At 43.5% G+C, this 16007-nt stretch overlaps 1 protein-coding gene and 1 long non-coding RNA gene across 2 annotated transcripts; both read left to right on the forward strand.

Annotated features, from left to right (window-relative positions):
• The first annotated feature begins 1470 nt into the window (after positions 1-1470).
• Positions 1471-3103, forward strand: LOC129845265 (uncharacterized). The gene is made up of 2 exons (XR_008758032.1): positions 1471-1913; positions 2090-3103. It is a non-coding gene; the product is annotated as an uncharacterized LOC129845265 (long non-coding RNA).
• Positions 3104-5584: 2481 nt separating this feature from the next.
• LOC129845262 (histone-lysine N-methyltransferase set-1) lies at positions 5585-6987 on the forward strand. The gene is made up of 3 exons (XM_055913135.1): positions 5585-5797; positions 6365-6527; positions 6858-6987. The coding sequence occupies exons 1-3, from the start codon at positions 5719-5721 to the stop codon at positions 6913-6915; spliced, it is 300 nt and encodes a 99-aa protein (XP_055769110.1). The 5' UTR covers positions 5585-5718; the 3' UTR covers positions 6916-6987.
• The last annotated feature ends 9020 nt before the right edge of the window (positions 6988-16007 follow it).

Consider the following 16007-nt stretch of genomic DNA (forward strand, 5'->3'; position numbering starts at 1 on the left):
CCAGACTCTGATGAGACTCAGACCAAGGAGGTAGTGTCTGCTGAGACTCAGACCAAGGAGCTAGACTCTGATGAGACTCAGACCAAGGAGCCAGACTCTGATGAGACTCAGACCAAGGAGCCAGACTCTGATGAGACTCAGACCAAGGAGCCAGACTCTGATGAGACTCAGACCAAGGAGCCAGACTCTGATGAGACTCAGACCAAGGAGCCAGACTCTGATGAGACTCAGACCAAGGAGCCAGACTCTGATGAGACTCAGACCAAGGAGGTAGTGTCTGCTGTACCCAAGCCCCAGTCTACAACTGAACCATCGTTCCAACAACCTATTGGTGAAACATGTGAAATGTCTCACAATGTGCCTGAATGTAGAGTTGACCATGCAATTGTATTAGCTGCGCCTGGGTATCAAGATAGGGCTGATGAAGTTGTCTCTGCGACAGAGCACGTAAACAGGGCCGGATGTGCTACCTCAAAGGAGCTTCAGACTGCCGTGGATAGCATCACAGCCATGTCTGGGTGTGATACATCAGATGAGGTTGCTGCTGCCCTGGATAGCATGACATGTGTCACGTAAGTGTAACTATCACACACATTGTGTTATTACTGAATAGTAATGTATTGCCTTTGGGTAGAGGGGTGACTTGTTTCCGCCTTGTGTTACAGGGGTACCGAGAGAGCTCCGGATGATATGCTAACCGATGTGGAATATGCAAATGCCTTTCAAGAGAGTGAAGTGTCCCAAGCATCCGAGCCACATTTCAGTAGGCCACAGTGGAACGTTGACTCTTGTCCAGGTTCAATATTTTCTGCTACAACCGATCCCCTTCCCACTATGAAACCACCTTCAAGCACCATCTGTAATGAGGTAACCCAGCCTACAGATGTGGAACTCAGCACCTTCAACGCCTGTATTGGTGACATGGCCCCTCTCGGGTACCCAGACAACTCCATGGCTGCTCTTGAGAGGGTCTGTGGTGAATATGTCTTTCAACAACAACAGTCGGCACAGCCTCTAGAGCCCCAGCAGGTTGAGGTGCATCTGGAAACGTTTCATCAAGTGCCGCAGCAGGAGGCCCGGGTCCTACATCCCCAACAACCAGCATCTCAAGTGCCTGAAACTCCACAGCAGACTGTTGATATACAAGGGTTCAACGTGTGCAAACCCAAGCCAGTGACATCTTTACAGTCGCAAAGGACATTGTTCCCCACACCACCACAATCCGAAGCAGCTGTCACCTATGAAGAATCCGTGCCTGGTCCCAGCCGATATAACCTGTACAGCGACGGGGCTACCGTGTCGTCCATTGCGATGATAATCCCTGTGATGAAACAGTTGATTATATGCGCCACGTGTAAAAAGAAGTTCAACCGAGCGGTCATATGTAACACCTACTTGATTCAGCTGAACAGGCCCATACAATGTGCTTGTGGCTGTGTATTATGCACACTGTGTTACAGTCAACAACGTGGTTGTCGCCTTCACAATATATCGTCCACAAGGAGAGAGAGAGAGACAGAGAGAGAGAGTGAGAGAGAGAGAGTGAGAGAGAGACAGAGAGAGAGAGACAGAGAGAGACAGAGACAGAGAGGGAGAGATACCACTCTAAGCACCACACCCTTGCCAATTTTCCCTGCTCTGGAGAATGTAGGAGACTGGGATCTGGAACTCAACATAGATGATAAGTTCAAGACTGACAAGGAGGTCAACGTCCATGTGCAGCTGATTATGAATGAGGAGCAATCCTCTGGAGTTGACACCCTGCCAAGAGGTATGTATATTACCATGTGCAGCTGATTATGAATGAGGACCAATCCTCTGGAGTTGACACCCTGCCAAGAGGTATGTATATTACCATGTGCAGCTGATTATGAATGAGGAGCAATCCTCTGGAGTTGACACCCTGCCAAGAGGTATGTATATTTCCATGTGCAGCTGATTATGAATGAGGACCAATCCTCTGGAGTTGACACCCTGCCAAGAGGTATGTATATTTCCATTTATAGATATATCTGTCTATGTCTATGTTATACTACAATGACGAGCCCTGATCATGTAGCTGGACTGACAGTGTTCTCTTCCCGCGCAGCGTTCAACCATCTCATCACAGTGAATGACACCATGTCCTTCAGGTACTGGGTAAGCAAAGCAATGCCAGAAGAGGTGGCCTACAGATATGTCTGTATCCCTCATGTACCTGGGTTCTGGGATCAGGTTGTGGTGGGAACCCGTCCCCTTCCCAGAACGGAGAAGCTGATCGGACCTGATGACTCCTTACCGAGATTGTTCAATGTGTCACTTGGGTCCTACAGGTTTCATTGATGCTGTTTTGTCTTGAAGAAACAGATCATTTTGACTATGTGGTGCACTTTGTTGCCCAGGAGAGGGCAGTCTAAGGTCGTCACAGTTGTTGACAACACACTGAGAAACCTCACCTCGAGCATAGAGTTTAGAAGAATGGGATTCTATCTTTGTAGGTGGTTTACAGCTCAGTATGTGTCACCACAAGACAGGCGGCTTAACCTTGTGTTAGATTGTAAACCCAGTGAAGGTGCTACTTTGGTCCATGTCATAGCTTTGTTGGCTTCCAGGATTGGGATGGAAACAGTAACACCTCACCTGGCCCAGCAACGGACCAAAGATGATAGCAATTACTGTTTCAATGGCAGGAATGCCAACAGCATGTTCACATGCCCCTCAGATGGTAATTCAGGAGGTAATTACATCGATATTGTTGAGGAGTTTAGCTCCTACCACAACAGTGGCGATGATGTTATTGGTCTCACTCACATGTCCACAACCACAGAGTGTTACAGCTTCCTTTAAAGTAGAGCAATGATGTTTGTATAGTGTTCCCTCAGCCTACAAGAGTCTACATGTGGGACCGTGTGGTGACATGATGCCTAAAGGTTATTTTAGGTCTTGTTTGACAATGGGCCCTGACTGATAAAAATTAATATGGTGATGTTCTCAATGTCACATGTTTACGATTTTATACCTTACGTTAATTGACCATATTACACCTGGGTAATGTGTATACCCTTTTGTATCAGCCAACCTTATATATCTATTGCCTTGAAATAAAATATGTCTTGCATATACATATATCTTGGTTGTGTTTATTTGAAAGATGACAGCGACACCACATTTTGAAAGACAATTGATGTGACAGTAATTGAGAATGAACTGCCTATGATCGGGTGCACATCTATGTGGATTACTCAGTAGACACTGGTTCTGTGTTGCATTCCCAGCCTTAGTTCTACACGGCCAGGGTCCGTTATCACCGCCAGAGGAATCAGAAGCTAGTTCATTCAGCACAGGGATCTATCTGTGTACTGTCTATTTAGAACTTACAAAGGAAGGTGCTACTCGCCTCCCTATGTCAGTGATCCTGCTGGTGTTTCCATGTGATAGGGTAGTGGGGTATATGGTATCACTGTCGTCGTCGCTGTCCTCATCGTCGCTGTCGTCCTGGTAGTAGTGGTAATAACCACCACCTCGGTTTAGGTTGCTCAGGGTTGTTAGCCTGTCTCAGCCTGTTGCTACACAGACAACATAAGGCTCTGAACAGCATCCAGCTGGAGGCTCGGCTCATAAGCTGCGCACTTTGTAAGTATACGGGAAAGCACGTTGGTATCGTGAACCAGACATCAAACGCTTGATAGTACAGACACCTTGGGCTATCCGATAGGACCGTGCAGGGAGATGACGAGAGCTACTAGGAGCGGGTCCATCTTTTCCGTTGCGAGAAGGAGCTTGCCGAAGCCGCTCTGGAAGACAGAGGGAGCTCCTACGTATTAGACATCTTCAGAAAACGTGAGCTTAGTCATCGTGAAAGGGTTCAGTGTGACAATGTCGACTACGAGCGGTACGGGTTGATCCCTATCCATCGGGACGTCAACTCCTAGGCTTACGTAAGTAAGGGTTTGGAAGTAAGCATTTCAAGGTAGTGCCTACACCTGTTGTGTTTGATGCAGTTGACAAATACAATTTGATTTAATTTCATTTTAACTATGTGTTTAATACACTTTATGTTGGTGTTTCTTTTATTTTGGCAGATACAGTACATGTACTGTATGTCTTTTTGATAGTTATTTTTGTAGAAACTATTGATCCTCTGTGGCTAAATTATGCTCTGTTGTATTTTAAACATTGAGAGCGGGCTCCTGTGGTTGGATTAAAAAAAAATATATAATTGTAAAAAGTATTTATTTTGTATTTGTTTTGCCCCTTGGGCCCCCTACGGGCTTGGTCCCAGCTCCTGAATCACACATTTTACTTGTCACATTTATTTATTATGCAGTTTATATATTTTTATTAATCAATTAATTAAACAAGTGGCCCCCCTACCTCCTCTCCTCCCCATCTGACAAATAACAAAGTGTCCACAGCAGCAGGCCTCTACACTCATTGAGAGTGGGCTCCTGAATCCCCCTGTGGTTGGCGGTTGCAGTAAAACATAAATATATACTACATACTGTATATTTTTTTATTTCTCCGGGGCCCAGGGGCAATAGCCCAGGTAAGCCAGCCCTTCCTATGTCAGAAAATAGCCAAGGCCTATTCACCTTATTCCTATGTGTTTCTGGATCAATCAATACAATTTCTGAATCCTTAAAATGTACATTTTGGTGTCTTGAAGTTTCCTATGACCTATAGGCCTAGGGAAATGCATTCATTTCGCAATGTATTAGCCTATTTCTTAGGTCTATAGAATATTTACTCCACAACTGAAATATCAACATCAGTCATGTCGATTGTATAGGATTCCAGCGCCTTGACAGATGCACACACACCACTGTGGTGACACGTCCCCTATATGACTATCTCTGTCCCCACGTTGTGATTCCCCTCCCCCACTCCACTTTACCGCGCAGAGCGGTAAATTTCAATTTCAACAATTGAAATGATATGGAAAGTTATTTTCATGCTGTAGTACAATTCCACCACCATAAATCGTTGTATTGGTTTATGAACTATGTTAGCCTAGTTAGCTTGTTTGTTGCTAGTGCTAATGTTCGCTCACTATCTAGCTAATGCACTAGTGAGCCAATTTTGTTGACATTTGGGCGGGTAGCTTGATTAGTTAACATAACTGTTGATAAAGAGACTGATATTTTATGGCTATTTCAGTCAATTCTATCAGTGTGGTTATAAGTAACATGCATAGACAGCTAAATGGGACACGTGATCCCCATAGATGAACTTGAGACGGTAGCAGTTTGATAACATTAGATGGTGTTAGTTTAGCGAGCTAAAGTTGGCTGGCTGGAAACCAGGGGTTGTGCACCCCACCTTGCATCTCATAGCAGAGTGGAAGAGGGAAAGTCACAGATGGAATTTTTTACTGCTTCTAACGTGCTTGTTTTGTAGTCATCTAACGAACATACATTATGTCTCTTATAAATTGTAGGTTAAGCCATGAATGTTGATTGTCTGACAGCCTTGGTATAGTTAAGCAGTAAAGCACAAGGAAAGGTTGAGGACTGTTCTTATGTAAGAGGCAACGCGGAGTGCCTGCCTGGTTACAGCCCTTAACCTTGGTATATTGGCCATATACCACAAACCCCCAGGTGCCTTATTTCTTAAATATACCACAGTTTCAGCCAATCAACATCCAGGACCCAAACTACCCAGTTTATAATGTCTGCTTTATTCCACAGATTAAGGATTTGAGTTGGCCTGACGGAGAGATCTTCCAGGCGACTCCGGCCCATGGAGGATGCAGAGCATCACATCAGATCAAACATTGATAAACCAGTACTTTACCAGCGTTTTATCAATATCTTTAAAGGTAAGGTGAAGATTGAATATATTTCTGACAGTCCTAAATATGACAGCTATGAATTAGATGAATCAGATGTACATTTTAGAGGTTAGTGGGAAACAGTGAATTGGGATATATGGGCACAGTCACCCAGGAAAAAAGGTTTAAAGGAATAGTTTGCCATGTCTTTGTATTATGGTCATAGGATTCTTAAAGGTCCACTACAGTCACACGATGCTCCATCTGAAATCTCCTTCCACCTGAAAAGGCCCACCTTGAAAACGAATCATTGGTTTAGAAGACAAAGTAAGAGTGACAACTGAATCTAGCCTCTTGAAAGACAGAGCAGTGCATCCCCCTCCCTAAACCCCCTGCTGCACACCTGCACCTCATTTTGATTGGCAGTGATATGTGTGAGATCACTTTTAGACAGTGTGAGGTCATTTTATGAGAACAGTTGTTTTTGGAGAAGCTTGGCAAGTTGAATGGGGTGATCATGTGACCGGAGTGGACCTCCAGACAGTGATTATTCTCTGTAATAATTGACAAGCACAATGCAATATCTCCTAATGTTTGTATTTTGTGTCTGCTAAGGACGGGGAGTTTTTGCCACTGATATCATATCCAAAGGAGACTTTGTTGTGGAGTACCGAGGTGAACTGCTTACACAACAGGAGGGCGAGGTCCGAGCTGATCAGTACAATGATTCTGCAAAGGTGTTTCTTTTCGATTTCCAATGGAAAGGAAGAACATGGTGGTAAGTAGGATTGATGAGAACAAAATAAACATATTAATGCCTTTTGAGATCTAAAAAAAAGCAACAACATTAAAATGGAGACAGACATTTAAATGGTTGGTGGCACAATATGCACTGTAGGCCTATCTCAGGCCCAGATACTAATTTGACCTTGTCCCTGACCTAAACAGTAAGGAACAATATTAGTCTTCAAACCAACTGGTTCGCTATCAGAGCATCTGCACTCCTTTGTTAAACAACGCGTTAGGGACTTTTCTGCCCCTTTTCTGAAATAGAAACCCTGTGCTGCAATATCTTCATTAAACTGTGACATGTTATGTTTCTATGCAGCATTGATGCATCTGAAGAAGACTCCTCCCTTGGGAGACTCGTTAATGATGATCACTAAAGACTCAATCTCAAAATGAAGGCCATACAAGCAAACGATGAGCCACACTTGTGCCTCTTCGCGACTCGAGATATTGCAACCCATCTTCATTAAACACAGGAGAGGAACTCTCTTTATTAAGATGCTAGATGAAATTACCATCCATCTTCATTAAACACAGGAGAGGAACTCTCTTTATTAAGATGCTAGATGAAATTACCACCCATCTTCATTAAACACAGGAGAGGAACTCTCTTTATTAAGATGCTAGATGAAATTACCACCCATCTTCATTAAACACAGGTGAGGAACTCTCTTTATTAAGATGCTAGAGGAAATTACCACCCATCTTCATTAAACACAGGAGAGGAACTCTCTTTATTAAGATGCTAGATGAAATTACCACCCATCTACATTAAACACAGGTGAGGAACTCTCTTTATTAAGATGCTAGATGAAATTACCACCCATCTTCATTAAACACAGGAGAGGAACTCTCTTTATTAAGATGCTAGATGAAATTACCACCCATCTTCATTAAACACAGGAGAGGAACTCTCTTTATTAAGATGCTAGATGAAATTACCACCCATCTTCATTAAACACAGGTGAGGAACTCTCTTTATTAAGATGCTAGATGAAATTACCACCCATCTTGGAAGAGCCGGGAGGATGAGCAATTCACTACCCTGTCATGCAATATGTTGTGATGCAGACAGTGTCTCTTAACTACTAAGATGTAATTGATGTCTAATTGTTGTCTTGGTTCACTTAATTCAAGTCATCAAAACGGATGTGTCATCCAGCCCAGAACCTGGTAAGAACTTTACTAAAGATCAATATGAGTTTCTATCTTCACATTTACTATTTCACTTTCACAAATACACATTTATAGTCTAACATCAATTGCACTGGAATGCAGTGCACTTGTTACATACATCAAAAGTTAACTAAATATACAATACATTCAAATATATGAAATAAAAACCTTAGCAATAAGATCTCAGTAGTTAGGCTCTTGTGGGCTCATTTAGTAGCCCAACTAATGAGGGATTTGCTCTTCTCCTGAAAAGTTCAGTCCTGCATCTGACCAGAATAGGATGTTCAAAACTAAACGCTACACCAGGCATTTCCTGTGTGCTTTCTTATACAGTAGGTCCCCAGATGTATACAATGCATTAGATCACGTTTTTTGATTTGAGGGGATTTTTCAGTGTTTTAAAAATGTTGATTATGTTTCAGCATCCAGGGGTTTGTCAGTTTCTACAAAAACAGTCTCTTAGTACAGAGATGTCTGTGACTATTTTGCCTGTTGGTCACAGGCTGGGAGCAGAACAGGGGCTGTGGCAGAGCACTTAGGGGTGAAGTCCCTTGCTCAAAGGCAAAACAGCAGTAGGTAGTACACAGGGATATTGAAGCCGGTAACCCACCGGGCTTCAATATCACCGTATACTACCTACTGCCGTTGTGCCCATCAGCAAGGCACTTTACAACACACACATCACAGGCTGATAGCAGGACAGGGGCTGTGGCAGAGCATCAGAGCCCATCAGAAAGGCACTTTACAACACACACATCACAGGCTGATAGCAGGACAGGGGCTCCAAAAAATTATTTTCTCTGCTGTATGTTGCCCAAGGGAGAGGGTGTAGATTCCCTCAACTGTGTATATTCCTCAACTCTTAGGCCCATATTGGGATGCTGGTAGTACCATTCACCTCTGTTATTGTATGTTGAATAAACGTTATGTGACATTCTATCTTTTGTTTCTAATTCTTGTTGTTTTGTAAAGTACTTCACACCATGTTCATGGTTCAGCTGCAAATATACACTGAATGTTCCACTGTCTGTGTAACTAATCTTATATATGTAGCTGAGGCTCCTCCTAAAAGCTTCAAGGCCGTTTGAAGTAATCACCACAATGTGTCATCAGGTAGACTATATGTATCTTTCCTGTTTCACTGCTTAGGTGTACCTCCCGGGTGGCGCAGTGGTCTAGGGCACTGCATTGCAGTGCTAGCTGCGCCACCAGAGTCTCTGGGTTCGCGCCCAGGCTGGGCTGGGTTCGCGCCCAGGCTCTGTCGCAGCCGGCCGCAACCGGGAGGTCCGTGGGGCGACGCACAATTGGCATAGCGTCATCCGGGTTAGGGAGGGTTTGGCCGGTAGGGATATCCTTGTCTCAGTATGTAAAAATGTAATAAAATGTATGCACTCTACTGTAAGTCGCTCTGGATAAGAGCGTCTGCTAAATGACTAAAATGTAAAAATGTAAACCTGAGGTGACCTAGTTTCAATGTCTCACTGTGGGTTGTGTATCCAACCACTGCTGTTTCTACGGGCTTCCGATACGTCCAACCACTGCTGTTTCTACGGGCTTCCGATACGTCCAACCACTGCTGTTTCTACGGGCTTCCGATACGTCCAACCACTGCTGTTTCTACGGGCTTCCGATACGTCCAACCACTGCTGTTTCTACGGGCTTCCGATACGTCCAACCACTGCTATTTCTACGGGCTTCCGATACGTCCAACCACTGCTATTTCTACGGGCTTCCGATACGTCCAACCACTGCTATTTCTACGGGCTTCCGATACGTCCAACCACTGCTATTTCTACGGGCTTCCGATACGTCCAACCACTGCTATTTCTACGGGCTTCCGATACGTCCAACCAGCTGAATTGTCCATTCCGATGTTATGCACATAACCTCGAATCGTCCAATAACTCCTAAGTCGCCCAACCGCTGTTAATCTAACATTGCTGATACAATCCAATCAGAGCTGACACCTCCGGCAGCAGCTGGGTCTTCCACCCCCTGTTCATCTAACATTGCTGATACAATCCAATCAGAGCTGACACCTCCGGCAGCAGCTGGGTCTTCCACCCCCTGTTCATCTAACATTGCTGATACAATCCAATCAGAGCTGACACCTCCGGCAGCAGCTGGGTCTTCCACCCCCTGTTCATCTAACATTGCTGATACAATCCAATCAGAGCTGACACCTCCGGCAGCAGCTGGGTCTTCCACCCCCTGTTCATCTAACATTGCTGATACAATCCAATCAGAGCTGACACCTCCGGCAGCAGCTGGGTCTTCCACCCCCTGTTCATCTAACATTGCTCATACAATCCAATCAGAGCTGACACCTCCGGCCGCAGCTGGGTCTTCCAACCGCTGTTATGCAGATGGAACTCACACTTTCCAAGTACAGATGACTCACCCAACTAATGTTATCTCCATGGGGCTCCAACACCCAGAGCAAGGTAGATCGTCCAACCACTGTTATGTATATGGGGCTCCAACACCCAGAGCAAGGTAGATCGTCCAACCACTGTTATGTATAATGGGGCTCCAACACCAAGGTAGATCGTCCAACCACTGTTATGTATAATGGGGCTCCAACACCCAGGTAGATCGTCCAACCACTGTTATGTATATGGGGCTCGGAACATCCAACTCCGGGGGGGTTTCAGCTGTTATGTCAATGAAGCTCAGACTGTCCAAGTGTGAATGATTCACCCAGCTACTGCTATCTCCATGGTGAGCAAACATCCACACCAGATAGGTCATTCTATTAGCTATGTCAACTACAGAATAACAAGCTTTTCTGTTTGGGAGTCTAAGGTGGGAGCTGTTAGTAGCTGATTGACTTTGGACCTGTTGCCGTGCCACCCAAACACGATCTGGTGTAAACAAGGTAACCTTATCTATAAGGCATGTTTGTTCATCCAGCACATTTTCGGTGTGAACAGATACAATAAAGGCTGCCTGGGAACATTAGAAAGTGTCTACCGGTTACACATTTAAATGATGGTAAGTGATAATGATGACTCTACAAATAAATGGTCACAGGTCTATTAAAACAGTATCAAGATATCAGGTAAGTGCAGTAATTACGCCATAATCCATGCCACTGAGTAACTGAAACAACCAGGAATAACATCATTTATTTGTTGGCAGGTAAAATATTTGGATGTTGTTACTGGTACAAAGTATAATTACAAAAAGGCTGTACTTCACTATAATGAAAGTTGTACTCTACTTAGCCCGTTTTTGTGTGTGTGTGTGTGTGTGTGTAGAGACATGCACAGTATACATTGTTGTCACTCGGGTTTATTGACCAGTTTATCACAAAACAAAGCAGTGGTACATATCACCAAGCTATAGCTCAATAGAGACATTTTACAATGGCACATTTATAGAACTAATACTGTTCAGTGTAGTAAACACAGTTCATCATTGACTACATATCCTAGGGACATTTATAGACCTAATACTGTTCAGTGTAGTAAACACAGTTCATCATTGACTACATATCCTAGGGACATTTATAGACCTAATACTGTTCAGTGTAGTAAACACAGTTCATCATTGACTACATATCCTAGGGACATTTATAGACCTAATACTGTTCAGTGTAGTAAACACAGTTCATCATTGACTACATATCCTAGGGACATTTATAGACCTAATACTGTTCAGTGTAGTAAACACAGTTCATCATTGACTACATATCCTAGGGACATTTATAGACCTGATACTGTTCAGTGTAGTAAACACAGTTCATCATTGACTACATATCCTAGGGACATTTATAGACCTGATACTGTTCAGTATAGTAAACACAGTTCATCATTGACTACATATCCTAGGGACATTTATAGACCTGATACTGTTCAGTGTAGTAAACACAGTTCATCATTGACTACATATCCTAGGGACATTTATAGACCTAATACTGTTCAGTGTAGTAAAAACAGTTCATCATTGACTACATATCCTAGGGACATTTATAGACCTGATACTGTTCAGTGTAGTAAACACAGTTCATCATTGACTACATATCCTAGGGACATTTATAGACCTAATACTGTTCAGTGTAGTAAACACAGTTCATCATTGACTACATATCCTAGGGACATTTATAGACCTGATACTGTTCAGTGTAGTAAACACAGTTTATCATTGACTACATATCCTAGGGACATTTATAGACCTAATACTGTTCAGTGTAGTAAACACAGTTCATCATTGACTACATATCCTAGGGACATTTATAGAACTAATACTGTTCAGTGTAGTAAACACAGTTCATCATTGACTACATATCCTGGGGACTGAGGCCGGCTATGTACGTTTTCAACTGGTCTGCCAGGCTGTTTTGGTTCATTTCCCTCAGTGTTTTGTAAATGGGATCCAGGTAACTGGTCATGTTGAACATGTTCCTTCAGCACTTTTTGCAGGTCAGTTGGTGTTTCTGATAAGCTCCACCGTGCTGCTTGGTAGTTTCAATGTCCATATGAATCTTTTCAACTGTCCTCTGTCAAGGTCGCAAAGTATATTCAACACCTTCTCTGTCACAGCACCTTGATGTTTATTGATAACCTTGCCGCGTGTAGCGAAGGCCACAGGTTGTAGCTGACTTGAGGTGTGAGTACAGTCACTGTCTTTGACTCGCTTCACCAGGTCATTGCAACCGATTTTCTTGAGCAGGGTGTTCAACCCTGCCCGTGCTGCAGCTCCGTAATGCCATAACATCTGCTAACCCGGTTCTATCTGTCACATATTGCAGGTCCACTGATGCGGTGTCGATGCGTGATCTCTATCTCGCTCATAACAAACTTTATCTTCTCAATATCATCACGGGTTATATTGGCCCAAAAAATTGAGACTATTTCCTTAGGTGACATAACATTACCATTACCTACTGAGGATGATCCAGGGTAATTTTCCCATGTTGCCATCAAGCTATTACTAGTAATACCTCCCTTACTTCTGGCAGTGTCAATCAGGGCCCGGGCCTTGTCATGAGTACCTCCTATAGACTGGATACTGTCCAACTCTCCATTGTTTAGCATCCTTTGTGCAAAGAGAACATCTGCAATATGGTCCAACATCTTCATCTTGGCAGCATCTATGTAGCTGAGCCTTTTCTTGTAAAGGACATTCATGGTATCGGCTATTCGGTATGTGACACAGGAACAGCTTGTTGAAATATACAACTGCACGTTGGCTCTGCTAGACCTCTGCTTATGACCAACTTTAGTGTTCTGTGTTTTAGAGAAACATCATGACCAACTTTAGTCTTTACTGTTTTAGAGAAACATCATGACCAACTTTAGTGTTCTGTGTTTTAGAGAAACATCATGACCAACTTTAGTGTTCTGTGTTTTAGAGAAACATCATGACCAACTTTAGTCTTTACTGTTTCAGAGAAACATCATGACCAACTTTAGTCTTTACTGTTTTAGAGAAACATCATGACCAACTTTAGTCTTTACTGATTTAGAGAAACATCATGACCAACTTTAGTCTTTACTGTTTTAGAGAAACATCATGACCAACTTTAGTGTTCTGTGTTTCAGAGAAACATCATGACCAACTTTAGTCTTTACTGTTTTAGAGAAACATCATGACCAACTTTAGTCTTTACTGTTTTAGAGAAACATCATGACCAACTTTAGTCTTTACTGTTTCAGAGAAACATCATGACCAACTTTAGTGTTCTGTGTTTTAGAGAAACATCATGACCAACTTTAGTGTTCTGTGTTTTAGAGAAACATCATGACCAACTTTAGTCTTCTGTGTTTTAGAGAAACATCATGACCAACTTTAGTGTTTACTGTTTTAGAGAAACATCATGACCAACTTTAGTCTTTACTGTTTTAGAGAAACATCATGACCAACTTTAGTCTTTACTGTTTCAGAGAAACATCATGACCAACTTTAGTGTTCTGTGTTTTAGAGAAACATCATGACTAACTTTAGTCTTTACTGTTTTAGAGAAACATCATGACCAACTTTAGTGTTCTGTGTTTTAGAGAAACATCATGACCAACTTTAGTTTTCTGTGTTTTAGAGAAACATCATGACCAACTTTAGTGTTCTGTGTTTCAGAGAAACATCATGACCAACTTTAGTCTTTACTGTTTCAGAGAAACATCATGACCAACTTTAGTGTTCTGTGTTTTAGAGAAACATCATGACCAACTTTAGTCTTTACTGTTTTAGAGAAACATCATGACCAACTTTAGTGTTCTGTGTTTTAGAGAAACATCATGACCAACTTTAGTGTTCTGTGTTTCAGAGAAACATCATGACCAACTTTAGTCTTTACTGTTTTAGAGAAACATCATGACCAACTTTAGTGTTCTGTGTTTCAGATAAACATCATGACCAACTTTAGTGTTCTGTGTTTCAGAGAAACATCCTGAAGTTCTGACCTTGAAGCAGTTCAGACTCTCTACCCTCCCTCTCTCTCTTTCCCTCTGTTCTAACTCTACCCTCCCTCTCTCTCTCTTTCCCTCTGTTCTAACTCTACCCTCCCTCTCTCTCTTTCCCTCTGTTCTGACTCTCTACCCTCCCTCTCTCTCTCTTTCCCTCTGTTCTGACTCTCTCCCCTCCCTCTCTCTCTCTTTCCCTCTGTTCTGACTCTCTACCCTCCCTCTCTTTCCCTCTGTTCTGACTCTCTCCCCTCCCTCTCTCTTCCCCTCTGTTCTGACTCTCTCCCCTCCCTCTCTCTCTTCCCCTCTGTTCTGACTCTCTACCCTCCCTCTCTCTCTCTTTCCCTCTGTTCTGACTCTCTACCCTCCCTCTCTCTCTCTCTTTCCCTCTGTTCTGACTCTCTACCCTCCCTCTCTCTCTCCCCCTCAGGGCTCCAGATCCTCTATCAGTTCTGACTCTCTACCCTCCCAGTATAGTATACACAGACTGAACAACAGGACAATGATCCTAAGCCCGGACTTGAACCCGATCGAACATCTCTGGAGAGACCTGAAAAAAGCAGTGCAGCGACGCTCCCCAACCAACCTGACAGAGCTTGAGAGGATCTGCAGAGAAGAATGGGAGAAACTCCCCAAATACAGGTGTGCCAAGCTTGTAGCGTCATACCCAAGAAGACTCAAGGTTGTAATCGCTGCCAAAGGTGTTTCAACAAAGTACTGAGTAAAGGGTCTGAATACTTATGTGAATGTGATATCTAAGTTTTTTTTAAATATACATTTGCACACATAAAATAAACAGTTTTTGCTTTGTAATTCTGGGTTATTGTGTGTAGATTGATGAGGGGAAAAAAACAATGTAATCCATTTTAGAATAAGGCTGTAACGTGACAAAATGTGTAAAAAGTCAAGGGGTCTGAATACTTTCTGAATGCACTGTATATCAGTATATTAGACTCTCTCTCTCTGCAGTGATGTTGTTTTCATCACTTCTGGTTTAACACTGCCATCAAGTGGTGATTGTCCAAACTGCACCACTGTTAAGATATAAAGCGAGAGAGAGCAGAGTGTGAGAGAGATAGAAGAGAGCATAGCACAGAGAGAGCAGAGAGTGTGTGAGAGAGATAGAAGAGAGCAGAGAGCAGAGAGCGAGAGAGAGCAGAGAGCGAGAGAGAGCAGAGAGCGAGCGAGAGCAGAGAGCGAGCGAGAGAGAGCGAGAGCGAGAGAAGAGAGCAGAGAAAAGAGAGAGCAGGCTGAGAGAGAGCAGAGAACAGAAAGAGAGAGATCAGAGAAAAGAGAGCAGAGAACAGAGAGAAGAGATAGCAGAGAGCAGAGAAAAGAGAAAGAGCAGAGAACAGAGCGAGAGAGTAGAGAGCAGGCTGAGAGAGCAGAGAGAAGGCTGAGAGAGGAGAGAGCATTAGAGAGAGAGGGAGAGACCGGAGAGCAGGCTGAGAGAGCAGAGAGCAGAGAACAAAAAGAGAGAGATCAGAGAGAGCAGAGAAAAGAGAGAGAGCAGAGAGAGAGCAGAGGGAGTGAGTGAGAAAGCAGAGAACAGAGAGAAGAGACAGCAGAGAGGGCAGAGAAAAGAGAAAGAGCAGCAGAGCAGAGAGAGAGCAGAGAACAGAGAGAGCAGAGAGCGAAGAGGGAGAGCGAGCAGAGTGAGAGAGCAGAGTGAGAGAGCAGAGTGAGAGAGCAGAGCGAGAGAGCAGAGCGAGAGAGTAGAGAGCAGGCTGAGAGAGCAGAGAGCATTAGAGAGAGGGAGAGACCGGAGAGCAGGCTGAGAGAGCAGAGAGGGAGAGAGCAGAGAACAGAAAGAGATCAGAGAGAGCAGAGCAAAGAGAGAGAGAACAGAGAGAACAGAGGGAGTGAGAGCAGAGAGGGCAGAGAGAGAG

This window comes from Salvelinus fontinalis, unplaced genomic scaffold, assembly GCF_029448725.1.
Source record: "Salvelinus fontinalis isolate EN_2023a unplaced genomic scaffold, ASM2944872v1 scaffold_0258, whole genome shotgun sequence".
Lineage (NCBI taxonomy): Eukaryota > Metazoa > Chordata > Actinopteri > Salmoniformes > Salmonidae > Salvelinus > Salvelinus fontinalis.

Excerpts from the sequence above, each read along its gene's own strand:
- LOC129845262 (XM_055913135.1), top strand. The coding sequence starts at position 5,719 with ATGGAGGATGCAGAGCATCACATCAGATCAAACATTGATAAACCAGTA. Across the intron at positions 5,798-6,364 it reads TTTTATCAATATCTTTAAAG|GACGGGGAGTTTTTGCCACT; the intron begins GTAAGGTGAAGA and ends GTGTCTGCTAAG. Across the intron at positions 6,528-6,857 it reads TGGAAAGGAAGAACATGGTG|CATTGATGCATCTGAAGAAG; the intron begins GTAAGTAGGATT and ends GTTTCTATGCAG.